General features: G+C 58.5%; 1 protein-coding gene and 1 non-coding gene across 6 annotated transcripts; one reads left to right on the top strand and one right to left on the bottom strand.

Annotated features, from left to right (window-relative positions):
• The first annotated feature begins 2,312 nt into the window (after positions 1-2,312).
• WDR5 (WD repeat domain 5) lies at positions 2,313-20,637 on the top strand. 5 transcript variants are annotated; one of them, XM_029202925.1, is made up of 15 exons: positions 2,313-2,396; positions 3,086-3,139; positions 5,162-5,337; positions 6,023-6,131; positions 6,339-6,412; positions 7,105-7,194; positions 7,399-7,488; positions 7,622-7,705; positions 11,310-11,365; positions 15,333-15,379; positions 17,634-17,709; positions 18,326-18,359; positions 18,621-18,695; positions 19,219-19,306; positions 20,251-20,637. In XM_029202925.1, exons 3-15 carry the CDS (start codon positions 5,257-5,259, stop codon positions 20,349-20,351), a joined length of 1,005 nt encoding a protein of 334 aa, XP_029058758.1. In that variant the 5' UTR covers positions 2,313-2,396; positions 3,086-3,139; positions 5,162-5,256; the 3' UTR covers positions 20,352-20,637. The 5 variants fall into 5 exon arrangements, 1 of the variants encoding a protein (XP_029058758.1); XR_003790800.1 differs by lacking the exons at positions 18,621-18,695; positions 19,219-19,306; positions 20,251-20,637 and having other exon boundaries at positions 15,333-16,201; XR_003790801.1 differs by lacking the exons at positions 18,621-18,695; positions 19,219-19,306; positions 20,251-20,637 and having other exon boundaries at positions 3,086-5,337; positions 15,333-16,201.
• A 4,387-nt stretch (positions 20,638-25,024) lies between these two features.
• LOC114884872 lies at positions 25,025-25,150 on the bottom strand. The gene has a single exon (XR_003790936.1). It is a non-coding gene; the product is annotated as a U6atac minor spliceosomal RNA (small nuclear RNA).
• Between the last annotated feature and the right edge of the window lie 538 nt (positions 25,151-25,688).

Raw genomic sequence — 25,688 nt, 5'->3', positions numbered from 1 at the left:
ATGAAAGAAGAGTGCTTCTGCTGAGGAGGAGCTGGGAGCTGTGAAAATATAGCCAGGAAGACTCACCAGGTTTGGGGCTCGGGGGAGGAAGCCCAAGTGGATGGACGTTGGCTGTCGGTGGGAAGGGTGCCCTGAGGGCAGGAGAGCCTGGTGGAGGGAGCTGGGTGAGTCGGGAGGGTGCCCAGACATGCTCCGGTTGTCTGGTTGATGGAACAGCCTGGAGATGTGTTGTATTTATAGAAATCGTTCACGGAAACAGGTTCCTTTGCCAATTAGCTGCCGCTGGCCAAAGCACAGTGATAAATGTTCTAAAAAACAAATCTCCAAAATGTTTTCTCCTTCTCTAGTTTTTATTCTCCCTTCCATTTCCACTTGTGATTTTTCTGAGCCTGACCGCATTTGGGGAGGGTTATAAAAGGATTTTTAAGACAATAAACAAATCACCTGCTTTTGTTAAATTGCTTTACTTGCTTGCTATGTTATTTGGTTTCAGGATTTTAGCTATGACCGCAAAAACACTCAACAGATTTAGAAGATTTTCTCATTTTAACTGGAAGGCTCTATCTCCTGGGGGCGGGGGGGAAGGCAAGACCGATTTACCTGGGAGCCTGGTTTGAGTTGAGTTCCAGGGTCAGGAAGTACTTCTGATTTGGGGCTGGGATCCGGGGTGCACAGTCTGGGGGTGGCATTAGGCTACAGGGGGAGGCCAGTCTGGTAAACCCCGCCAGCAGAGACTGGGTTTGGACCCGAGGGCAATGGGAAGCCGGCTCTGAGTCGTAAACTGGGGAGTGACAGATCAGACCTGGGGTTTTATAAGTTCTTCTGACAGTGCTTCGGAGAGGTTTGGAAGAGGCCAGCTGGGAGGTGGGACTGGGGTAGGGACGGAGGGAGGGAAGAGGATGGCTATAAGAGCTGTCTGAGAGGTGAGGGAGGGGTCTACGTAATGGGCTTTGTTTCCAGCCCAGGCAGCCTGGTGGATGCAGATACCCTTTTTCATCCGGAGCTGATTTTGTTACCTTTTGTAGTCAAGGCCTCATGCTCCAGGGCACCTGGCCTAAGATGACTAGGGCTGCAGGGCACAGAGATCCACATCCGGCCAGGCGGGGCCAAACTGGGAGTTTGCTTCCCCCCCCCCCCGCCCACCGCATCCTTCTTGGGAGGGGCACTCCAGCCGGCTTGTCAATCTTGGCTCCTGTATCTATGACAACCACACAACTCATTTTCCCTGGTCATTTCCATTTAAAATGCTCTGTCCTTTTGTTTGCACGGGTTCCTGTGTCATATTTGGTGTTCCCATTTTTAGTTGGGAAATAAGAGACTGCATGTTATTCTATCCACGGGCCTGAATGGGGCTGCGGAGAACATCCACGACTCTAAGACCTATGTGGGTAGCAGAAGTAGGGCAGTGGGGTGAGAATGCGCAGGCTTTGGGGTCAGAACGCCGGCTCCGGGTTCTCCTTGTGCCCCTGAGCCCTCCTCTCCGGGCCTCCCCTTCCCCACTTGTAACTGGAGGTGGTAATACCTGTCTGGGCCATCACCCTGCAGACAGCAGAGCAGCCCGCACGCAGTGACTGTTCGCATCTCCGCGCTGGGGGCTCAGGAGGGAGCAGGTGCGCCCCGCGGGCTCTCCGCACGGAGGGATCGGGAAGACCCGGATAACCCGGCCGCCGGCCTTGCGGGAGAGCTGGTGGGCGCAGTGCGGGGGACGCAGCTCCCAGAGACCGGGTTCTGAACCTTCTGGAGCTCAGGTTCTTCGTTTCAAACTTGGAAGGTAAGGGCCCCTGTACCTTCCAGGGTGTACGGGGGTGTCCCGAGATTAATGGAGACGCCACGCGGAGACACCGCCGGGGCCGGTCGGACGCTCTGGACATCGTAGCCGCCGCTCCCCAGCGTGCGCGGTGACGGAGGGACGCGACCGCACAGGTGCCCCAGCCCAGGAGAAACGTTAGGGCCCCGCCGCCCCGCGAATCTCGGGGGCGGGGTGCTCTCTCCTCCCTGGGCGCTGCTGCAGGGCGAGCTCAGGATATGGACAATCGAGGGGCACATGAGCATTCCCTCTATGTATCTTCTTCCTACTTCAGTTTTCAGAAAGTGCAGGAGAAGGGCTGGAACCGGCCACCTTTGGGGTTAACGCCTGTAAGCAGGAGGCACGGGCAGCACACTGTCCCTTTAAGGCGTTGAGCCATGCACAGGCGTTCTGCTCCTCTCCGCTCGCCGTAGCGGCCCTCCGAGAGGCCGGCTTTGTGCGTTTGCCCCGCCCCGGCAGTCCCCGCCCCGCGCGCGCGCGCACGCGCACGCGCACTGTTGCTCCCCGCACCGCCTAGTTGAGCTCCCGCCCAGGCGGCGGCCGACGCGAAGCCTTGAGCGCCCGCCCCCGTCCCCCAGCCGCCCGGCAGGTAAGTGGGGACCGCCCGGCCGGCAGGCACGCCCCGGGGGTGCGGGACCGGGACAGACGCTAGCTCCCCCCGCGCCGCCCGCCGCCGCACGTGTTCCGGCGGGCCCGGCCCGGCGCCGGTTCAGCCCCGCCGGGCCTCCCGGCGCAGAAGCCCCGCGCCCGCCGCCTCGCCTCCGGGTGCCCGCTCTGCGCCCCTCCTCCCCGCCGAGCGACTGGGCCCCGGCGGCCCCCTCCCCTGACCCGAACCAGCCCGAAACGGACCCGCACGGACCGCCGAGCCCCGGGGACCCCCGGCTTCTCCCGCCCCCAGCGGTCAGGTGACAAGCCCCCGGACCCGGGACTGCGACTTCCTCCTGCAGCCGGCGTGCGTCCCCCCTTTGCCTCCAGAGAAAGACCTCTGGGCCACCGAGCCATCCAGTGCCTGGATGTGGCGCGCTGTCCGCTCTTCTCTGCTGCAGAGGCGCCCTCACCCTAACCAGCTGCTCACCCCCAGCCGGGGGCAGCCAGGCCCCATCTCCCCCCGCGCGACCCCGGGCCCCCAGGGCTGCGGGGCTGCCGGCATGACGGGAGAGACCACCACGCTCTTGCTGTGGAGTCTCAGACCCCTTCTAGTCTGGCCTGCGAGAGCCATTTTGGGGGATGTGGAAGATGCTCCCTGGTAGCCCTCTCACCCCGTTTCTACCCGCCCAGGTCCGCTGTCGACATTGCCTCTGAGGTTGGCCCGGCCCCGTAGGAGGCGGAGAGGTAAGCCAGAACGCCCGCGTGTCTGAGAATCCAGGTGGGGTGCGGAGAGCCGGGTTCCCTCGCTCTCAGTGGGCCTGGTTACCGCCTGTCTTCTCACACCCAGGGGCCCAGTCTCTGGGGTGGAGCCTAGTAATTTGCATTTTACTCCGAAGCTCTCCGAAGAAGTTCGGACGCTCAGCCTTGGGTGGTGTGGCTCACCTAGGTCCCAAGAGGGAGCAGGTAGCAAGTGATCTGGAGGCCGGCTGCAAACGTTGAGTCGAGAAGTTGTGTTTCTAAAAGTTTGCTGAATTTCTGTGTTGGTTTTTTGTGTGTTAATGTTTTGCTGGCCGAAGTGTTGGGCAGGGGTTGAGCTGGGAGGGGCTGGGCACCTTTTCTGTAAGACCACCTATTGTATGTATTCCCAGCTCCTCACCTGAGGGCAGCAAGTTTGCGGGAGTCACACCACACCTCCTGGCGGGTCTTGATTTTTACTCTAGAAGGAGCTGCTCAGGCCTCTGGGCTGCCCTTTCCACCCCAGATGGAGCCTCTTCAGTTCCCACTGGTGTTTAGGTTGGACGCGCCCCGGGCTTCCCTCCTCTCAGCCCTAGTTGTGGTCTGCCTTTCTCAGATGCTAGGTTCTGTGAAACAGACCATCCAGCTCTTGTCCTTGGCTCCTTTCCCCCCACTTGTCCGGCCCACCCAGGGGAAGGCAGCACCTGGGTTAATTGGCACGGCCTGCTTGCGCTACAGCTAATCACCAGGTAGGCAGCGTTTCTGGAGCGCCAGCTTTGTGCCAGCACTTTGCCCCCGGCAGCTGTATTGACCTGCCCCTCCCCTCCCCCACCCTACTGCTGGGGCTGTGTCTGCTGCCGGATCCGTTCCGTTCCTGGGCCGGGATCCTTGCTGCAGGTAACCAGCTGTGGCCTCACGGGGTGCTCTGCACAGCTGTGTTGCATTGTGATTTCGCTCCCCTCCTCTTGGATGAAGACTTGGGGATGTGTTCTTTTTGATGGCTTCTGTCCCGCCTTGGTGCGACAAGGAGCCCGTGCAAGCTTCCAGTTTTAAGCGCCGAGCTAGAATTTACAAGGTGTGAACGCATTGGATTAACGGTGGTGCCAGCTTCCGGGAGTCGGCTGGCCAGTGATGCTTGCAGGACGTCTTGGTGGCTCTCCTCTGGAAAGGCGCCTTCCCTCGTTTCAGAGTCACCTGGTGTGCTTCTGTGCCACGTGTCCAAGTCGCGGAGTCTACTCCTGTGATAGAGGAAACCAGTCTCTCACCGTGCGGCATTTGAGGGGTTCCCGCTTTCACGCCGAAACCTAATTGAGCTGCAGTCTCTTTCCCTCCTCTGCAGTGAGTTTGCTTGCAGTGTCCTTGCGTACTTCAGGTTGCTTCTAGGAAGCCTAGCGCTGGCGACTCCAGCAGGCGGGGCTGGCTCCAGTCTGTGCTTTCCGGCTGTGTCTTGTTGCTTCACCAGGGACGGAGAGCCTCTCGGCTGTTAGTGTTTTGGAAGCAGCCTCGTGTCTGCCGCCTACACGTGCTGACCTTGGAGTCCCCGGGAGGTGTGGACCACTGGGGCCTGCTCTTGTGTTTTCAAACGTGGCTGTTAGCACTTTGCATCACTTGGGATGCATTTAAGGATTTGGATGAGTTCCCAAACTTCTGCACCCTGTAGCTCAGTCTCCTGTAATTTGGCGTGTTTGTTTCCTGACAAGAAGTCTTTGGTTGATTTTTTTTTTTTTTAAATGCATCAAGGGCTCTTTGAAGAGAATTATGTTTTGTCTGCCCGGACTGTGCTGCATTTCAGACATGCGGTAACAAAATAGGAAGCACCCCTGAAGGTGGGTCTCGGACTCTGATCACAGAAGGGACGAGAGCAGCATAGTACCTGCAAAGGACTAGCGAGGAGTTACGTGCAGAGGACTCTTAGTTTGGAACGGCACCTGCTACAGGGCTCAGTGAGGTGGGCAGAGTTTTAAAATTCTTTTTCCTGGAAATTAATTTTTGAAGTGTGGTTTGTCTGTTGGCCTCCGTCCCCCACTGTAGGTTTGGATTAGCAGACAGCCCTTGCCACTGTGCGTCCTCCACTCGGAGCTGTGAACTCTCTACCCGCGTCGCCCTGCCTGGTGGGCTGCAGAGCCATGGCAACCGAGGAGAAGAAGCCCGAGGCCGAGGCTGCCCGAGCACAGCCCACCCCGTCGTCATCGGCCACGCAGAGCAAGGCACGTCCCTGCGGGCTCCTGGGCACGAAGGCTGGGAGACCCTCGGGAATATTTCACGCCCGGAACTGTTTCCCCTCCCCTCCCCACCCCCCACTTAAATATTGCCAGTTTTTACTCCAAACTACATTCCCAGCCAGTCCAGTGCTGATTGTGGGCCGTGTCGGGGATTCCCAACCTGTCACCTGGGGAGGGGGCTTCACCAGCAGTACACATCCTTGGTCTTGATCGTAAGAGTCTGTGTGGGACCTGGGAAACGCCTCTTGTTCAGCACCTCGCCCCTGGCCCGCACAGTTCCCTGCGGAGGGCGGTGTCCAAACCCCTCCTCTAGACCGCAGGCGGGCCTCTCACCAAGGGCGCAGGCCTTCAGGTGTGCGTCGGGGAGCCTGACCTCGGGTGGGTGGGCTGCCGAAGCAGGGCTGGGGCTGCCGGAGGTTCCAGCTGCACTGACGGGACTGCCTAGAGCGCGGCCTGGGTGACGGGGGCTTCAGGAGAGGCAGGGCTTGTGAGGGGACGCGCGGAGCCCGGGTTTAGTCGGGTGCACCCCGGTGGACGAGGGCTCTGGGAAGCGCCGTCACGGGGTAGGTGTGAGCGTGAAATTCGGCCTGGGTGCCAGCTCCACACTGGCGATCAGTGGGTTTGGACAGTGGTGGTTACTTTTCGCTGACTAGTACTCTCTCTTGAACAGCCCACACCTGTTAAACCAAACTACGCTCTGAAGTTCACCCTGGCCGGCCACACGAAAGCTGTGTCCTCTGTGAAGTTCAGCCCGAATGGGGAGTGGCTGGCGAGTTCGTGTAGGTGCCCCTGGGGCTTCCCTGCGTGTCCCCTCGATGTGCCCGTGCCGGTTGTGACTCTGAAGGGACGGGCCCGGGTCAGGGGGGAGGCCTGGGGGTGGGTGCCGAGGACCGCGGCTCCCTAGGGGAGGCCTGTGTTGTGGGCAGCCCAGATTTTGGCCCCTGGATGACTGGAGACCTCGGTTGCTTTTCATTCCTCTCTTTCAGCTGCAGATAAACTCATTAAGATTTGGGGAGCATACGATGGGAAATTTGAGAAAACCATCTCTGGTCACAAGCTGGTAGGTCTCAACCCTGGGCCGAAGTTGCTGCTGGACGTGGGTTGGGGCCCATCTCCGGGCTTGTCAGGTTAAGATTGAACCTCCCTGCCCCCAATTTTTGGGATAGTTACTTGCCTCTTGGGGTTTTTTTTAAATTAGTTAATTAATTTTTGGCTGCATTGGGTTTTCACTGCTGTGAAGGGGCTTTCTCTAGTTGCGGCGAGCGGGGGCTACTCTTCGTTGCGGTGCGCGGGCTTATTGCAGTGGTTTGTCTTGTTGTGGAGCACGGACTCTAGGCGCACGGGCTTCAGTAGTCGTGGCTCGCAGGCTCTAGAGCGCAGGCTCAGTAGTTGTGGCTCACGGGCTCAGCTGCTCCGCGGCATGTGGGATCTTCCTGGACCAGGGCTCGAACCCGTGTCGCCTGCATTGGCAGGCGGATTCTCAGCCAGTGCACCACCAGGGAAGTCCGCCTCTTGTTTTTCAAGCAAATAGTTTTGACCTCCCCAGATGAGTTTCTGCCCAGCTGTGAGGCCTGGCAGAGCCACGGAGAGCAGGCTTCCGGGCCCGGCCTGCGGGTTCAGTCTGTTTGGTCAGCACGAACTAGAGGGAGTGGCTTGCTTAGTTATGTCCAGTTGGACGTTGAGGATTTGACTTTTGCTGGCTAATCCCGTTTTGCCGAGATAGTGACCGTGACTGTGTGTTTCCTCCCCCAGGGAATATCTGATGTGGCGTGGTCCTCAGATTCTAACCTCCTTGTTTCTGCCTCAGATGACAAAACCCTGAAGATATGGGACGTGAGCTCGGTAAGCTGCATGGGCCCCTCCTTGGGAAGCGTGTGCGTTTGGGGAAGGGGCTTGGGGTGGGACTGCGTTTGGGGAGCAGCCGTGCTTGTTGTCAGAGGGGCTTCACGGCTGCGGCGGGTCAGCTGCTGATGGGTTTAGCCTGACGGCTGGCGCTTGAAGAAGCAACCACTGGGAATGACTTAGCCCCACAACACTTCCTCTCAGGGAAAGTGTCTGAAAACCTTGAAGGGACACAGCAATTACGTCTTTTGCTGTAACTTCAACCCCCAGTCCAACCTCATCGTCTCGGGCTCTGTGAGTTTGGGGCCTCCCCAGGGGTGGGGGTGAACCGGGGGCTGTCCTGGGCTGCTCTGGGGGCTCGGGGGCCAGCGAGTCTGTCCCGTCCGAGCCCCCGGAGAACCACTGCCACCTGCCCCTCTGTCTCCAGTTTGACGAAAGCGTGAGGATATGGGACGTGAAGACGGGGAAGTGCCTCAAGACCCTGCCCGCGCACTCGGACCCCGTCTCAGCCGTGAGTGCCCCCCGCCCAGCCAGGTCGCGGCGCTCGCCTGACAGCAGGGCCATGAGTGGAGACTGGGCTCAGGGTTCCATGCCCGTGGGAGGCGGGGCGGGGAGGCGTCCCTGCCCGGAGGCTTACAGAGCAGGCGGGAGCGCGCGGGCAGCGTGGGTGTTGCGTGGAGCCACCTTTGGGTGGGTGGGCAGAGGGCCCTGGGGGCCGGGTGGCCCAGTCGTGGGTGAGGCGGTGGGAAGGTGGGGCCCCGCGAGCGTGCTGCACGCGCGGTCCAAGGCTGCCGCCAGCACACAGGATGAACAGACGGGTTAAACTACGTGCGTGTCATAAACGGCTCCATTTACAAACGGCCAAAGGAGTTCTTTGTCAGCGAAGGGCCCGAAGGGGTTTCTTAGCCAGGTTTGCCTTTTGGAAAGTGGAAGGGGTCACGTATAGACAGCTTGTTCGCTGTTACCGAGGACATGGTCCTCCTCAGGTTCTAGACTTGTGGAGGTGAGTGACTTTAAGTGGCTTCAGCCTTGGAAGGCCTTTGTCCAGCGGGGCCGGGGGCAGAGCCCTGACCCCCTGGGGGACGCGTAACGTGTGCTGGTCGAGGCTGCCTGGCGCGGTGCTGGCCCTGTGTCACGGCCGGTGCCTGCGGCTGCGGGGAAGGCGCCCCTGCCATCTGGGCCCCGGGCCCTCCTGAGCCTGTGCCGTCGCTCCTCTGTCCTCCGCGCTGGGGGCCCTGTCTGAGCCGAGCTGGCTTCCAGACAGGCCGCAAATGGGCATGTGTGAAGTAACCAGGAGATAGTCGGAGTGAAGGCCATGAGTTGAAAGAGTTCTGTCTGTGTTGGCAGTGGTCAGGGATGGGGCTCTGATCGCAAACGATGGTAGGATTTTTAAAGTCTTTGCTTCTTACAAAAGTAACGTGTGCTTATTTTTAAAAAAGGCAAGAGGCAACGTAGCGCATAGCACATCAGAGCCTCCTGAGCTCCCATCCTCAGGGGCAACTGCGCGCAGCCGGCAGCTGCCGTCTGGGTGTTTTGGTTTTTTAAGTGCGTGTTTTCCAGCCCACCCCCTCTTGTTGGATGGCGGTGGTGCTACGGGACAGCGGCATCCTGCTCCAGCTTGCGCACCGCAGAAAGGTCTCGGACACCTTCTGGCTCTGTGCCTGCAGGTGCTTGACACGCTCGTCGTCCCCCGGGGACACTGGCTTGTGACTTGCACTTTATGGAGAGAAGTGCAGCGCACGTCTGTTGAACAGCCTTGCACGCTTGTGCCACAGCGTCTGCGGGCAGGTGTCGGGGGAGCACCAGGTCTGCGAGCGGTCAGCCTTTGCGAGGCCAGTCCTGGATCAGAGCCCTCGGGGTGCGTGGGCTTCCTGCGGTCTTCCGCCCCCTTGAGTCCAGCTGCTGTCCCCCTGCCTGGACTCCTCCATGTCAGTGCTTTCCTGAAGTCCCTGCTGTCCCCTTCATCCATCCCACCCCCTCTCCGCAGCTGCTGGCCTGTGCGTTTGTCTCACTTGCCCACTCTCTCCCTCCTCGGCCTGCCTGCAGGTGTCACCTCCAGGGAGCTCAGCGGCTGTCCGTCTGAGTCGAGACTTGGCGTCCCCACTGGGGTCTGTCTGCCCCCCCCCTTCCTTCTGGGTAGCACTGACTTTCTGGCCGTCTTGCCCCTCACACCTGCGCGCTGGTCTGCCAGCGTGTGCCGGCGGTGCTGTCTGGACGGGGCTGGAACAGAGCGGAGCGCGGCCCTGGTGGGGCAGGCTTTGGGGCCCCGTGTCAGCTCGTCATCACCCAGCGAAGGGGCTTTGATCAGATCGTAGTTTGCAGGTTCAGAGGGATGAGTGTGATGAGATCCGCTGCTGTGAGTTTTAGGGAAAACGGCTTTGGGAGGCTGACGAGCACGTGGCTCAGGTTGAGTGGGGGGAGGGGGGCGCCGTCCCCACCGCCGGGGGAGCAGGACGAGGACGGTGACAGCGGCTCTTCACGGGCCACGCCATCCACGCGGAGGCCACCAGCCACACACAGTAGCACCGCAGGCTGAGACATGCAGGAGTGGGCAATACGTAGGCTTCCAGCTTCTGAAGATCCAGTGCAACGGAAAGAACGTAAAGTGTCTTGTTTATAACTTTTAGCGTCGGTTATGTGTTGAAGTAGTATTTCAGGTATATGGGGTTAAGTAAAAACCTGTCAGGTTTGTTTCACCTGTTAACTTCCCTGCTGCGGTGGCTAAGAAGTTTAAGTGGCACACGTGCCTCCATCACGGGCCCCTCGACAGTCTGGACAGTGGTTCTCCAGGCGTGGCCCCCGGACCAGCCTCTGCTGGGGGTGTGCAAGATCTGCAGATTCTCGGGGCCCGGCGCTGGGCTTTGACAAGCCCTCCAGGTGCTTCTGCTACACGTGGGCTTGTCCCCTGGGGACGCCTGGCACCGTCTGGAGATGTTTAGGTTTTCAACAACCAGATGCTACTGGCATCTCGTGAGTCAAGGGCGGGGCAGCTGCTACACGGGACAGCGCCTAGCAAAGGAGTGTGTGAACCGTGTGTCAGTGGTGTGAGGACCAGACGTTGGTCTGAACCGTGGCGGCAGGCGGGCAGCCCCAGCCCTGTCCCCAGAGGTTGACCTGGGGCGCGACCCCCCATGGGACAGGCATCACACGTAGCAGGAAAGAGGGCGTTCCAGCGGGGGGGGTGTGTTGTAAAAAGGCTTTTCCTGCCCAGGACTCAAATGAAAACGACGGGAATTGATGAAGAACTCTAACTTCTGACGTTGTGATTCCTTCTGTATACACTGAGATTCAGTTGGAAAAAAGAAAGAGGACAAAGGCAAAGGCAAACCACTTCTGAGGAAGGGACTGCTCACGTTGCCATTTCTTTATCAGACGGTGTACCTCGCCTGTCTCTGTACTGGGCAGTTAGGCATTCAGATAAAATAACTGGTGTGGAAGTGTCACAGGTCGGCTTCTGGGCCCGGCACCTGATCTGGACATCGCACCTCTTCCCAGGCACAGAGTTTGGAGCAGCCTGGATCTTGTTCCTGCCCCGTCTGCAAAGCTCGAGTGTCGCAGGGGTTGGTGTCCGGGCCCTCAGAGCAGTAACCGGGCCGTCTTGTGATTCTGGGGGTGCTCAGCACGCAGCGTTACGCGGCTGGGAAAGCTCGGGAGTGTCTGAATAAGCGGGCATCCTTCTCCTGACTTCTCTGCCTTGTTCGATGGAAGTCGGGGAAGCCCTGGTCCCACTGCCCCCACGGCCATGCGGGTCCACAGACACACTCTGGGCAGTGGGGCCTCCACGGAGCCAGCAGGTCTGGGTTGGTCGAGTTTGTGATTTAAATACTCAAGACGTGTTTCGGGGTTGGTTTTCTTTCTGTGGTTCAGTCTTCCGTCGTGAAACAAACTGACGGTTGCTTGAGACACCAGGTAAAAATGACCGTTTTATCCACGTTGCTTGTGGTCTGCGTTAGCATCCTTGGGAAATCAGAACTTAAAGCTCGCTCAGAATGCAGCAGGGTGCGTGTCCCTTTTGTCGGGGGCCGGTGAACGGAAGGCCGTCCAGGTGAGGCGCAGTCTGTGTTGATGCTCTGAAAGTAAGTTTCTTTTCCCCCCTCCCGCTCCTTCATCCTCAGGTTCATTTTAATCGTGATGGATCCTTGATAGTTTCAAGTAGCTACGATGGTCTCTGGTAAGTGAAAGAGCTTTACTTCGTTGAGTCAGCAAGTGTTTAACGGCCTCCCCTTGCACCGTTGTGCCTCCGGGCGTCCAGCGGAAGCCTCTGCCTCGAGGGGCTTGGGCAGGCGGGGTGGCGGTGAGCATGGCCGGGAGAGGGGGCTCCTGTCAGCAGCGAGGCCCCAGCCGGAGACGCGGGGAGGCGCTGCTGTCCTGGACGTGGCTCCCCGTGGACCCTGAAGGGGGCGCGTCCCAAGCTCGTGGCGCTGGTGGGGAGGTGGAAGGAAGGTGTACTGACGTGAACGTCCGAGAGTGTCCATCGGGGCCGTCAGGGTCCTGAACAGGTGGATGAAAACAGGTCCCGTCACGGAGGGTGAGGAGGAAGGGTGGCGGGGCGGGACATCCAGTCTAAGCGGATCGTGCTCGTGGCCTTGGCGCTGGTAGTGCAAGTGCCCTGTGGATGCTTTAAGAGACGCGAGGGAAGACGCGGAGATAAACGTTTGAAATGTAACGCGGCACATGTGGGTATAAAGTATCAGGAGGTATCTGGGCTTGGAGGGTTGCGCGTCACAGCTCACCTGGTTACCGGGGAGGGGAACCTGGGGAAGGGATGGGGCGGCAGCAGCCACTGGCCGGACCGATGGCCCGAGAAGGACTTCCCAGCTACGCGGGAGAAAGACAGGGTGGCTAGAAATTTGTCTACATTTAGTGAAAATAAAATAGAGAAACTCGAGTAACATAAGTGATAACGTGTAAAAGTACCGTGGAAGAAACGGAGCTCAGGGTACTTACTGGGTGCTTACGTGGCGGGGCTGGCTGAACACCCCCAAGAAAGGCTGTCAGGTTTGGGTTAAAAGCCCTTCTGACTCTTGTTGTTTTCAAGAAACACACCTAAGGAAAAGTGATGAGTCAAGACTCGGAAAAGAAGGGTGGGCACGTGGGGTCGGGCAGGTGGGAAGCAGAGACCGAGTATCAGCCGGGGAGACGGTGACAGAAATGAAGCAGGTAGAGTTGACGGGAAGGCTGAGAAAGCTCCGGCACCAGGCCCCACGGCCGCCCGAAGCTGCCTTGGGGAAACTAGGAGTACAGGGAGCCGCAGTGTTTGTGAGGGAGTCCAGCCTGCTGCTTTGACTCTGACAGCAGGGGGCTTGGGGTTAGTGGGGCCGAACGATGCCACGGGCTGTGTATCTGCTACAGAAGTGCTAGTTTTCTTAAGCGTGTGGCACATTCTCAGAATTGCTTGTGGACTGCCTCTAAAAGCTTTCTAAAGAAGTTAGGGGAAAGAAAAGCATGCCAAAAAAAGTAAGAGGAGAGGAAAGTTGTAAAGTTAAACAGTGGAGAAAGGGGAAAATGACGGGAAAATTTAAATAAGTTGTATTCTTAATAAGGCCCATAAAGTGGTCAGCCTTTATAAGCCTGAGTAAGGAAAAAGAGCAGAAACGTGCAAGGCTAAATTAGAGAGGGGACGGGAATTCCTGGCGGTCCAGCCGTTAGGACTCCGCGCTTCCACTGCCGTGGCCCGGGTTCAGTCCCTGGTTGGGAAGCTGATATCCAAGGCGCGAGCCATGGACAGAAAATAAAAAATAAAAAGGGGGTGGAAAAGAGCAGTTTCGGGGGGATGAGGGACGAGCAGGAGGATGCCTGGCCCACCTCTGAGCAGGCTCTGTAGACGGGGATTAATTCCGACTCCCTAAATTTAGCAAGGGGGTCACCATGGCGGAGATTGGAAAAAGCGATTAAAGGTCTGAAAACTATATGGGCCCTATGATTTTACACTGGAATTGAGTTAAATAACAGAAACTTCTAAGGCTGTTGGAACTGGACCACAGGACAAGTTGGGGAGCCCCCTGGTTCATTTCTGGGTCCAGCATGACCTAACTCCCCAGCTTGATTGCTAGTCCAAAAAAGACAACCATGGAGGACACTTCACTAGTGAATCTTGAGGTCACAATCCCCAGGAAAATGTTACAAACTGAGTCCACAGTGTGTGGAAGAATAGTATTTCGTGACCAAGTGGGTTTGTGAGTCATGAGACGATTGTAGTAATGTACCAACCAATAGGAAACTGAAAATCTAATAATTATACCAAGAAATTGGAGGCAAAGATCCATATAATTTTCTTACCGGTATAAGTCAGGTAGGCACCTGATAAAATCCAGCCGCCATTCCTAATAAAAACTCTAGCAAAATAGGCCAGTATCACAGACTGTTTAACAGAAACTTAATAATCACGTTTATAGTAAGTGGTTAACATGCCAAATCCATTTCTGCTAGAATCGGGCAAAAGTCATGCCCATCTCCTTCAGCATTTGGTGCTATTTGGAATTTCTAGCTAACGTGATAAGAAGATAAAGTCATTGTGTGAAAACTGGATAGAGACTTATCTCTTTGTAGGTGGTACATTTGTATGGTCTCCCCACCCCGGTACGCGGGCTCTCACTGTTGTGGCCTCTCCCGTTGCGGAGCACAGGCTCTGGATACGCAGGCTCAGTGGCCATGGCTCACGGGCCCAGCCGCTCCGCGGCATGTGGGATCTTCCCGGACCGGGGCACGAATCCACGTCCCCTGCATCGGCAGGCGGACTCTCAACCACTGCGCCACCAGGGAAGCCCTGTATGTTTTTTAAAACTTAAAAATCACGTATTTGTACTTTACAAATAGGGACTCATTTAAGCCTCATAACTGTCCTGTGACTCGGGTACTGGATGGTCGCCATCCCCGATCCTCAGTTGGGAAGCTGAGGCAGGGATAAGCCCCTGCCCGCCATCCCCAAGCTGGTCAGCGAGAGAACCAGGGTCCGGAGCACACCTCGGGCTCTGGAACCCAGGCTCTGAGCCACCGAGCCTGCTAGTTACAAAACGTGGACGGGCATTTGGTGAGGTCACTGTTTGCAAACTGACAGTTTTTCGCTATCCTGGGAGCTACCAGTTAGTGGATGAGAGCAAGTTCCCCCGTAAGAGTCACAAAAGCATTGGGGTACTTAGAATGTGATTAACAAGAGAGCAAGGCCTATATGCAGGAAATGGTAAAATGTAACCAGAGGGACACAAAGCAAAGAGGGAGGGACGGGGGACCAGGCACGTCCTCATCCTGGCGGTGGGGAACACCCGTCTCCTGGGCTGGTACGCTGTAAGCGGTTCAATTTAGAACCCCTCCAACTAGATAAAGTGAATTTAAAATTCTTAGAGAAGCGTAAACTGAGTTCTCTGCCAGTAGAATTAAAACAAACAGTGAGTTGGGGGAGTGATGTTTCTGGGTGTTAAAACCCGAGACACAGTTACTGCGGCCCCCAGGGCGGGATTGGCTCTGAAGGGCTGCAGGTGGGACAGTGAACGCTTGGGCGATAACCCCTGCGTTCCCGTTACCTGTAAAACCCGTGTGCCCTCGACCCAACGCCCGCCCCCATCGCTGGGCATCTGTGCTCCAGAAGCGTCCGCGCGAATACGCCGCCATGGTTCCCAGAACAGGGTGTTGTGTTGGCAGAAATCACAGAAACACTGAGGTTGCAGCGACGGGATATCTGGCGTGTCCCGTTGGGGAATAGCGTCCCTTTGAGTGGGTTCTCTTGCTCCTGAACTAGGGGACGTCCAGAAAAGTGCCTACGATATCCTGTTTTTATAAAAAGCACTCTGCCCCAGGGACCGTGTGCTTGGCGTGTTTTCGCGTGGAGAGCCCTGCAGGGACGCAGGTCGGGCTGTTGGCCTCGCAGCCGTGGGTGTGCGGAGAGGGCCGGTCGTCCCCCCCTGGCTGTCCCAGCTGTCGCGATGAGCGCGCTGCTCCGTGGTGAAGGCAGCAAGAGCACACGCATGCGGTCTGCACGTGCCGCGCCCGTTCTGGTCCCTAGGACTCAAGGGAGTGGTTGTGAACGGTGACTGGAAAAGCAAGATAGGACTGGCTGTGGATTGGTCCTGAAACATCCACATTGAGAGCCGTGGAACATAGGAAGCCGCTTGTAGTCACCTGCTGTGCTCGTTGCTTTGCAGTCGGATCTGGGACACCGCCTCGGGCCAGTGCCTGAAGACACTGATCGGTGAGTACTGCCGGCTCCTGCTTGCAGGGGGGCCGTGTCCCAGGGGACAGTCTGCCGGGTTGGCTGTGGCAGCTTCTCCCACGCTTCCTGCCCTCCATGTGTGGTTCTCTGGAAGCCTCCCTCTCTCCCCGCTGGACCTGCTCCCTCTGGGGAGGGCTCCCCCTCTCCTGAGCGGTTCCGTCTCCCATCCGCTCCTTCCTGATTGGCTCTCCCTTCTGGCCTCGCGTGGCGCTGCCCGGCGGTGTCCTCTGAAGGACCCGCAAGACCCTCGGACTCTGCCCGCGCTCAGCAGACCTTTGTCTTCCTCCCCGGCCTTGGGGACTCTCCGCTTGGGTCATTCCTTCAGCACATGGGGTCGAGCCCCTGCCCTCAGTGAGCCCTGTCTGCTGGGGGTGCAGAGATGGGGGGGAGGAAGTGGGCAAGGGGCCCCGAGGTCTCTGCACATGGGGCTGGGCTGTGCCTTGGGGAGGAGGGGAGGGCGGCACGGAGTGGAAGGACAGCGTGGTCTGGGCGGCAGCTGGTGCTGCTGGGCGTGGGGGGGTTGTGGCCAGAGGGTGGCCTCGGGCCTGGGAAGGCAACGCGAGAGATGGAGCCCTGGAGGGGTCCGGTCACTGACTCGGCGGGAAGGTCTTTGCAGTGTCGCGTGGAGCAGGCAGGCAGGGCCGCCAGGGCGGGGCGCCTCCCTGAGCCTCCTGCGCCCGGCTGTCCTGGGAACAAGCGTGGCTGTGAGAGTGCGCTGGGACCACCGTGACAGGACACCGCGGGCTGCGCGGCTTCAATAGCAGAGACCCGGCCCCACTCCCTGGCGGCCAGATGTCCAAGGTCAGGGCTGGGCCGGGCCGCTTCTCCCGAGGCCGCTCCTTGGCCTTCTCAGCGTGTGCTCGCGTGGTCGTCCGCTGCGTGGGCTCCTGCTGTCCCCACCTCCTGCTCTGACAGGGACGCCGGTCAGACTGGCTTGGGCACCCCCCCGCCCCCCGCCCCCCGCCTTATTTTAACTTAGCCCGCCTCCAGGATGCTGTCTCCGAGGTGCCGGGCTAGGGCTTCAGCAGGAGAACCGGGGAGGGACACAGCGGCCTCTGTGGTTTTCTTGCTCTGCAAGGGGGGCCACCCTTCTGACGCGCATCCTTCCCCCGACCGCGGCATCTCCCTGTGTCTGTTGCGCTGTCTTCCCCCCCTGAGGCCTGGGTGGCCACCTCCGCCCGGCGGGAAGTGTCCTCGTGCCCAGACGGCCGAGCGCGGGCAGTCCCTGCAGCCGCCCCGCAGCTGGGTGGGAAGCCGAGGCCAGAGAGGTTGACGGCCGGCAGCAGCGAGCGGTCTGGGGCCGGGGCGGGAGGGGCGGTGGGGAGCCGAGTCCCGTCCCGTTTCTAACCTCGGGTCTAGGGCGTTAGAACCTCGGGCGTTGATGGGCAGCCCCGCGGTGCTTCGCCGTCGGAGCCTGGTTAGACCTCTCGGCACTGCCTCCTGTCGTCTGAGCTGGGGCGGTGGGGGGGCCTTCCGTGTGGCCCGGCGACCGGGTGGCCCTCACCTGCTTCTCGTGGGCATTTTCAGTGTCGGGGACCAGCTGGAGGGAGCAGAGGCCCCCGGTGCGCGGGGGGCAGGCCTGGGCCTCCCGAGGTGGTGATGAGCGTGCTGCTCCGTGCCTGGTGCTCGGGACACATGGCCACGCTGGCCCCCCACCAGGGCGCACGCCCAGGGCTCTCCTCGCTCAGGCAGGGACACCCTCCTCCCGAGGAGGCGTGGGACCGTCACAGAGCCCCAGCGCCTCCTGGGCGTGTGCTCCCATGCCAGCGGCTGAGAGGGTGGCAGGGCCTCTGACCCGCCTTCCCAGGGCACCCTGGGGCGTGGGCTCTGACCCCAAGTGTCAGGAGCAAGGGTGTGCTGTGACATTGCCAGGGTTGTTTCCAGGGAGAAATTACACGCCTTCCGCTATAACCATGCAACCGGAGAGCGCCTGCCTGAGCCACTGTGTTCTCAGGGGGATAGTTTCTCGGTTTAGCTGGGTGTTTGCAAACTCCCTTCTGTGAGGAAGGCGATCCCGAGGCCGACTGGCCGCAGGGCCTTCGCTCCTGAAGCCCTAGTGTCACGGGGTCACTGGGAGAGCCGGCTCTCACGCTGGCACGAGCAGTGGGTGAGGGAGCTGGCCGGCCCTGGGGGACGCCCGCGAGGGGGCGGTGCCGGCGCAGGTGGCGGTGAGGGATCCCCCTTCCCGGCAGAGCCAGTGCCCCACTGGCAGCCGTCTCTGTGCTCCGTGCAGACGATGACAACCCTCCCGTGTCGTTTGTGAAGTTTTCTCCGAATGGCAAGTACATCCTGGCCGCAACCTTGGACAAGTAAGTGCTTCCATCCCCGGCGTGGCTTGCGGCCAGGCCCGTCGCCCCCCAGGGCCGGATTCCCAGCGTGAAAGACGATTCATCCCGCTGGGGCTGGGCTCTAGACGTGGGTGCCACGCTGGGACGGCCTGTCTGTGTGGGGGCTGGATCTCAGGTTGTTGGCTCCGTGGTCACCGTGGCCCATCCTGTTTGAGGTGGTGGCGGGCACGGTGGCCTTGAGGTGCGGGGCCCCGTTCTGCCCGGGCACCCTGCTTCTCCCCCGACACGCTTCCGGGCAGATGTCCCTGGCCACCGGCCGCCCTCCCGGGAGGTGGTTGGCGCTCGGCCTCCTGTGCACCGTGGGCTGCCCTCAGGTGGGCTTGCCGGGTCGGCCCCCATGGGAGGAGGAAGGACTGCCCTGGACGGGGCTTCTCCTGTCCCTTTCTGGCAGCAGCGAGGACCCCTTACTGGCTTAGGGACACTGAGAAAAGTGTCTTTGACCCACAAATGCTGGAGGCCCCACACTCTGCTCGGGTGTCCTCACGGTCCCTGGACGCCATGCGTGCGGGGCAACTGCACCCGGAGGGGGTGGGGCGGCCGTGGCGGAGCGCACTGACCCGCCCCCTCTGCCTTGCAGCACACTGAAGCTCTGGGACTACAGCAAAGGCAAGGTGAGCGGCGGGCGGGGCTCGCAGAGGGCTCGTGTGGGGTCCTGGGCTGTGGCCGGAGGGGCCCAGGAAGCGGCTCTGCATGTTGCTTTGGTGCACGTTGCCTGACGACTCGGGTTAAAGCTGGACCTGGGCGGGTTGTGCGGGGGGGGGTGGGCCACGGTGCTCTTCAGAGCCATCCAGTCGCTGTAAGATGTCTGGACGGGGGCAGCACCTGGGATGCAGGGCGGTCGTGACTGAGCTGACGTCCCCTGGCCGTTTCAGTGCCTGAAGACGTACACGGGCCACAAGAATGAGAAGTACTGCATATTTGCTAATTTCTCCGTCACTGGAGGGAAGGTAAGTCGTCTCCCAGCTCAGGAGCTGCTCCCGGCCCCTTCCTGAGACGGGCCTTGTACTCTCACCCACAAAACAAACAGGAATTTCCTGTTTTTTAACCAAAATGAAGTCACGCCACACAAAGTGCTGGTGACTCTCACTTGTTTTGGGGTGTCCTGTCCTGGCTGCTTGGGGCCCGCAGGCTCCGTTGTCACGCTGAGGCCTCCTGGGAGTCGGTCCCCGGTGGGTTCTGGTCCCTTGCGGGCGGCCCTCGCCCAACCCCCAGGCTCAGACTAAGGAGCTGATGGTGACGAGCAGCCGAGCCGCGACTGACGGCAAATATCAAACGTGGCGATGGAGTTGAGAAAACAGCTTCTGTCCCAGAAGCGCCTCGAGACGCGTGGCGGGCCGTGCATCAGCCTCTGGACGGGAGGAGGGCAGGGGCTCGGGGCCCACACGGGGGCGAGTGTGCCGTGGGGTGCAGGGTACTGTCCGTCCACATGTGCGCCCTGACCCTGCTCTCTCCCCCTTCGTCTGTGACCAGTGGATTGTGTCGGGCTCGGAGGACAACCTGGTCTACATCTGGAACCTGCAGACCAAGGAGATTGTACAGAAGCTTCAGGGCCACACAGGTGAGCTCGGCATCTGTGCCGCCGCCCTCCTGCGCCTGGTGCCCCGGGAAACCCGACCCAGCTCACGTGGGCACCTTGGGCTGCCTCCGCCGCCTCCTCTCCTCGCCCGCGGGTGACTGGGGGACGCTGCCCATTTTGGGGCTGCTTGCGGCGGGGGGCGGTGGTGGTGGTCTGGTCCTGGCTCCCGCAGCCTGAGGCCACAGCCTTTAACCTCTTCTTCCTGTCGGCTGGGCTGCCCGGCCCCATAGCCCATGCGGGCGCTGTGGCCTGTCCTGCGTGGAGGTGGCGCGGGGAGCGGGGATGCCCGCCGTCACCCCGGCTGCCCTCCGGGCCGCTGCTCTTCCCCCGTGCTCAGTGGAGAGTGGTGTTGAGCCCGTTGAGAATCAGATCAGAGTGACACCCTCCTCCCTAAGAAGGCAGCTCCGCCTGGGAGCAGGGCCTGACCCCGGAGGCCGGCACCGGCCTTCGGCCTCCATCGTTGGCCTGTTGCTTCTCCTCTGCTGTGCGGGCAGGACGCTCAGAGGCTCGTTTGAAGCCACTCAGGCCACAGGGAAAATTCTGGGGTTCATTTTATTTAAAAGCTACAAGCGCATTAACCTGACCAACCCCAAGTGGCAACTCGCGGGATCTGCCGTCGCCGCCCTGGTGGACTCGCAGAGTTGGCCCCTCGGGGCGTCCTGGGGCCCAGCGCTGGTGGAGGGGGGCAGCCCCGGGCTCTGGTCCAGGTGCAGAGGGCGCAGTGTTGACACCGTGAGACCAACAGCGGCCCCCAGCTGTGCCCCGGCCCGTGCGGCGCCCCAGCCTCCGGGCTGGGTTCTGGGCTTGGAGCCCCTGCTGTCTCCCCGCTCGGGCCCTGGGCTCTGTTTGCCGAGTGCACTGCGGGCAGGGCCCTGTGGGGAGGGGCCGGGTCCAAGGAAGGAACTGTTGTCGGCTGTCGTTTCCAGACGTTGTCATCTCGACGGCCTGTCACCCGACCGAGAACATCATCGCTTCGGCCGCCCTGGAGAACGACAAGACGATCAAGCTCTGGAAGAGTGACTGTTAGGCCCGCCGCGCGGGGGCTGTCGGGAAGCCCACCCGGACTGGCGGGGGTGCGGCTCCCGGAGGGGCTCCTGGGGTCCGGGCCTGGGGGCCGGAGGGGCTGGGCCTGAGCCGCCTCTGAAGACGACTTGCCTGGGGCGTGTCTCCCACTGGAGGGTTCTAGAAGTTGCTGGTGAAGTTTCTCGCCAATTCCTCTCACCGTTGGGGAAGAGTTCCTAGTCTATGTTGTGTTCAAAGAGAGTCAACAGAAATTTTTAATTTTTTATTACAAAAAGGTGAAGTTTAATTTACCACGAGTTGTGTGTTTTTCCAGTAACTGTTCTGTACCGTTTATGCGATTTTATCCCCCAGTGCCAGCGCTGTGACCACGGCTGTGTTGCTGCCACGGCTTCTGGCCACCAGCCTGGCCCGCCCGAACTTGGGGGTTGCCCCTGTCAGTGCTCAGCAGATGCCCTGGAGACGCTGTCCCGCCTGTAGCAGTAGCCACGTGTCTTGAGTCTTTCTGGGAAGCACAGAGCGGTGTGCACTGGCGTCCGGGTAAAAGCCTTCTGTGTTTTGGGGTTGTTGCCCCTGTGCTGTTGGCGTGGCGACCACACTCAGGGCTGCCACTTGTCCCACGGGCGGTCACACTACAGGCAGCGCCTCGGGCTGTAATGAAGGTAGGGTCGTGTGCGCGTGTGGCAGCCAAGCTCTCAGCAAAGCTTTCCTCCGTGTGGCTCTTCTAGGAAAAGCCTCAGTTGGCAGGAGGTTGAAAGGAGTTTTCTCACGAGACGGGTCCCCCGAGTGATGTGCCCACTCCTTCCTTGTCCACGCGGGGTCCGGGGCCTCAGAGGGCGAGTCAGCCGTCCCCGCGGGCTAACGGCACATAGATGTGGGGCCGCGGGAAGGAGGCGGAGGGCCTAGTTGGGATGGTGCCGGGGACCCTGCGATGTCGTCCTGTGGAACGTGGCGGACGCTGGCGAGGGCGGGCGTGTGGGTGGCCAACCGCGGGACCCACGGGCTTGGGAGCCGGCCCCTCGCAGGGAGCTGGGTGTCATCCGCCCTCCTCGCGCACCCAGCGGCTCTGCTCGCTGGGTCAGGGGCCTCTTTCCTGCCGGCGGGAGTGGGGTGTGGGGCGCACCGGACTGCAGGGCAGTGTTGTCGCAGAGCCGCTGCCGTCCGCAGGGACCCCTCCCCGCAGCCAGGCCACCCTGGGGTTCCGATCCCGCCTGTGGCCCCGAGACCTTTGCTGGGGAGGCGCGTCCCTTGCCTGATGCCGGGCGGCGGGGCCAGTCCTTGGGTTCCGGGGGTCCCTGCAGATGGGGGAGCGGCAGCCCACCCCGCAGCGGCCACTGTGGCCCAGAGAGAGGACAGTCGCACCGGCGTCTGGAAACGAACCTCCCGCCGTTCCCCGCCCCCCCCCCCGCCCCACGTGGGAAGAAGCCGTGCGGACGCTGGCTGTCGTAGGAGCGAGTTGCTCCGGTGAAAGGACCCCCGTGTCGGCAGCGTCCGCACGGGGGACGCTGAGGCCCCGCGTCGGTGGCGGAGGCCTGGCCTCGGGATTTCCGAGACCTTGAGGTTCTTTGGGTTTTGTTGGTTCCGGTGTCGGACGCGCCCCGGGGGGAGGGGCATGCGTGCAGAGTGCCGTGTTCTTGAATATAGTTTATTTTTTCTACATTTGAATTCTCTGTTGTAGATTTATGTAAAAATACATTCTCTTTTTGAAAATAAAGAATTTCCTGTCTTGTAACTGTGTCCCCGCGAGAACTGTTTACCTTTCTTAACGTGTAGCAGCTTGTGGAGTGGGAGGCGGGCCCCGAGGCGGTGCTTCTTGCTGCGCAGGCTCTGCAGTGCCACGTGCGCTAGCGGAAGGTTCTTGGTCTTTAAAAAATGCCATTTTCTTACTATTATGATTATATATTTGTGCTAATTATCAACAGAAAAAAAAAAAGCAAAGATAAATCACCCAGATGCCTCTTACCACTAATATCTTCTATTGTATTAAAAACAAAATCTTTATTGTGGAACATTTCGAACGTATATAAAAGTGGAGAAAATCCCTGTGTTCTATCATCCAGTTTCAAAAACTTTTAACCTCTTGTTTCAGGCATCCCTCCCTGGTTATTTGAGTATAAATCCCAAATGTTTTATAATTTAAGCAGTGAATTCATGGTATCTCTAAAAGATAATTCTCCAAAAGCATTACCCCAGTACCGTTTTCACACCTAAAATATGAATTCTTTAATCTAGTGTCCAGGTTTCCCTAGTCGTCTTAATATCTTAAAGTGTATGTGCCTACGTATGTACACACAGGTACATATACACATACGTACGTATACACCCGCGCACATGCACACAAGCTTGGTGTGAACCGGGGGCCCCAGCAAAGCCCCCGCCTGTGTTTCCTTCTTGAACCTCCGGGTTCCTCCGTTTCTCCCTTGGCATCTCTGTGGAGAATGGGTCACTCGTCCCCTAGGTGTCCAGGTCCGGGTTTGCTGCCGGCACCTCCGAGGGGCTGCCGACCACCTTCCCGTCTCCCCGTTTCCTGAGAGCCGGAGTGGACCGACCACCACCCCTCTCTGTTTAAATCGTCGGTCAGGTTGCTTCTATTTACTTTGACCATCATTTTAACTGGGTCCTTAAATGAGCCCTGCATTTGAAACTCACAGCAGTTTGTGCTCTGGACATAAAGGGGGAACCTGGTTCAGGGCATCTTCGGCCTCGCCTTCCCTGACCACTCCCGCCTGCTCTGCTCACCCCACAGAGGTCGTCTGCTTTGGGTCTGTCCGCTAAGGCTCTGGAATGGTCCAGGATGTGAGCTCCTGGGGCTGGGGTCCTCTCCCACCTGGATCAGTGTCCCACGGAGGATGGCTGCTCAATTCCTATTTGTCCCCCGAATGTCTGTGATGCTGAAGAGACGCACATGGAAACTTTGAAGCCACCAAAGGCCTCAGACCTCAGCCACCTGCGGGACCTGGTCTGACCACCACCAGGTCACCTGCCTAACCTTCCCCGCCCCATTCCTGCTTCCACGTTGAGACACACTGACAGGAAGTGGAAGCCACCTGGGTGTCCTGATGTCCGCTCCCCGGCCCTGACCCCCACCCTGTGGCTGGGGATGAGGTGAAGGCACACCTGCCCCAGGTGCAATGATACCCATACAGGAAAGCTGTGATCCACTTTGTATTATGAAAAATGCCAAGCATCTCATTAAAGACCTAAATGTAAGGCCAGACACTATAAAACTCTCAGAGGAAAACACAGGCAGAACACTCCATGACATAAATCACAGCAATATCCTTTTTGATCCACTTCCTAGAGAAATGGAAATAAAAACAAACAAATGGGACCTAATGAAACTTAAAAGCTTTTGCACAGCAAAGGAAACCGTAAACAAGATGAAAAGAAAACCCTCAGAATGGGAGAAAATATTTGCAAACGAAGCAAGTGACAAAGGATTAATCTCCAAAATATACACGCAGCTCATGCAGCTCAATATCAAAAAAACAACCCAATCCGAAAATGGGCAGAAGACCTAAATAGACATTTCTCCAAAGAAGACATACAGATTGCCAACAAACACATGAAAGGATGCTCAACATCATTAATCATTAGAGAAATGCAAATCAAAACTACAGTGAGATATCACCTCACATCGGTCAGAATGGCCATCATCAAAAAATCTACAAACAGTAAATGCTGGAGAGGGTGTGGAGAAAAGGGAACGCTCTTGCACTGTTGGTGGGAATGTAAATTGATACAGCCACTGTGGAGAACAGTATGGAGGTTCCTTAAAAAACTAAAAATAGAATTACCATATGACCCAGCAATCCCACTACTGGGCATATACCCTGAGAAAACCATAATTCAAAAAGAGTCATGTACCAAAATGTTCATTGCAGCTCTATTTACAATAGCCAGGACACGGAAGCAACCTAAGTGTCCATCGACAGATGAATGGATAAAGAAGATGTGGCACATATATACAATGGCATATTAGTCAGCCATAAAAAGAAATGAAATCGAGTTATTTGTAGTGAGGTGGATGGACACAGAGTCTGTCATACAGAGTAAAGTAAGTCAGAAAGAGAAAAACAAATACCATATGCTAACACATATATATTGAATTAAAAAAAAAAGGTTCTGAAGAACCTAGGGATAGGACAAGAATAAAGACGCAGACGTAGAGAATGGACTTGAGGACACGGGGAGGGGGAAGGGTAAGCTGGGACGAAGTGAGAGTGGCACTGACATCTATACACTACCACATGTAAAATAGCTAGCTAGTGGGAAGCAGCCACATAGCACAGGGAGATCCGCTCAGTGCTCTGTGACCACCTAGAGGGGTGGGATAGGGAGGGAGGAGATATGGGGATATATGTATATGTATAGCTTGATTCACTTTGTTATACAGCAGAAAGTAACACACCACTGAAAAGCAATTATACTCCAATAAAGATGTTAAAAAAAAAAAAAATGCCAAGCATCTCAAAGAGCCGAGCACGTAGCGTCGCATTGGTGTTTGTCCACGCGGCACACACATGTATCACACAGCCGTGTATCACAGATCCCTGTGTCGCAACCCCGCCTATGCACCCGCGCGCGTTACGCCCACGTGTCACTGTGGACAAGTGCAGCACACATTGAATAGCGATGCACCCCCGCGGACCACACGCCCTTATGTCCGCACAGCAAAAAGAAAAACAGTGGTTAGATGCCACGAAGTAAGTGGCAATGCCTTAACCGTATGCGTGTTGTTAGACCCGAAGGTCTCTTCCATCCTTGTCAAGGGGAGTGCTAACCTTCTCTCCTTTCATACAACACGCTTTGTTCTTCGCGCGCTCCCTATTTAAGAACCCGCCTGCGCACCGTCTTTTGCTTACGGCGACTTCGGGTTCGCGCCTCAGACACGCTGGTGAAATCGATCGCATCCAACAGAGAGCCGAGAATAAGTCCTTTTTAAGTCGCTATATTATTTTAGCGCGATGAAAAAACTTCTTTTTCGTGTTCTAATATATTCATAAAACAAGCCAATCAGAGGCTGAGAGGAACACCCGGCAGTCCAAGCGTCCCTCAGGAAAATAGATTCCCCCGGAAACAAAACAGGGTTGGCGCGCACTTCCTACATACAGCGACACGCCTCACGGAAATGGCTCGGAACTTTCTGCGGAAATGGAAGTGGTTGGTAGCGAATCAGAGGACGAGGAAGGAAGAGCCGCTCCACGGACATCCGGACGCGGCCCTGCGCTTGGAACTGTGGGTGCGGCGGGAGCCGGGGCGCGGTCTGCGCATGCTCCCAGCCTACGCCTCTCGTCTTCCGCGCATGCTCTGAGCCCGCTCCGCGCCATTTTTGAGCCGACGG

This window comes from Monodon monoceros, unplaced genomic scaffold, assembly GCF_005190385.1.
Source record: "Monodon monoceros isolate NGI ecotype Baffin Bay Population unplaced genomic scaffold, NGI_Narwhal_1 Super_Scaffold_5, whole genome shotgun sequence".
Taxonomy (NCBI): domain Eukaryota; kingdom Metazoa; phylum Chordata; class Mammalia; order Artiodactyla; family Monodontidae; genus Monodon; species Monodon monoceros.
The sequence above is the reverse complement of the archived record's forward strand: the minus strand, read 5'-3'. Positions and strand labels throughout refer to the sequence as shown.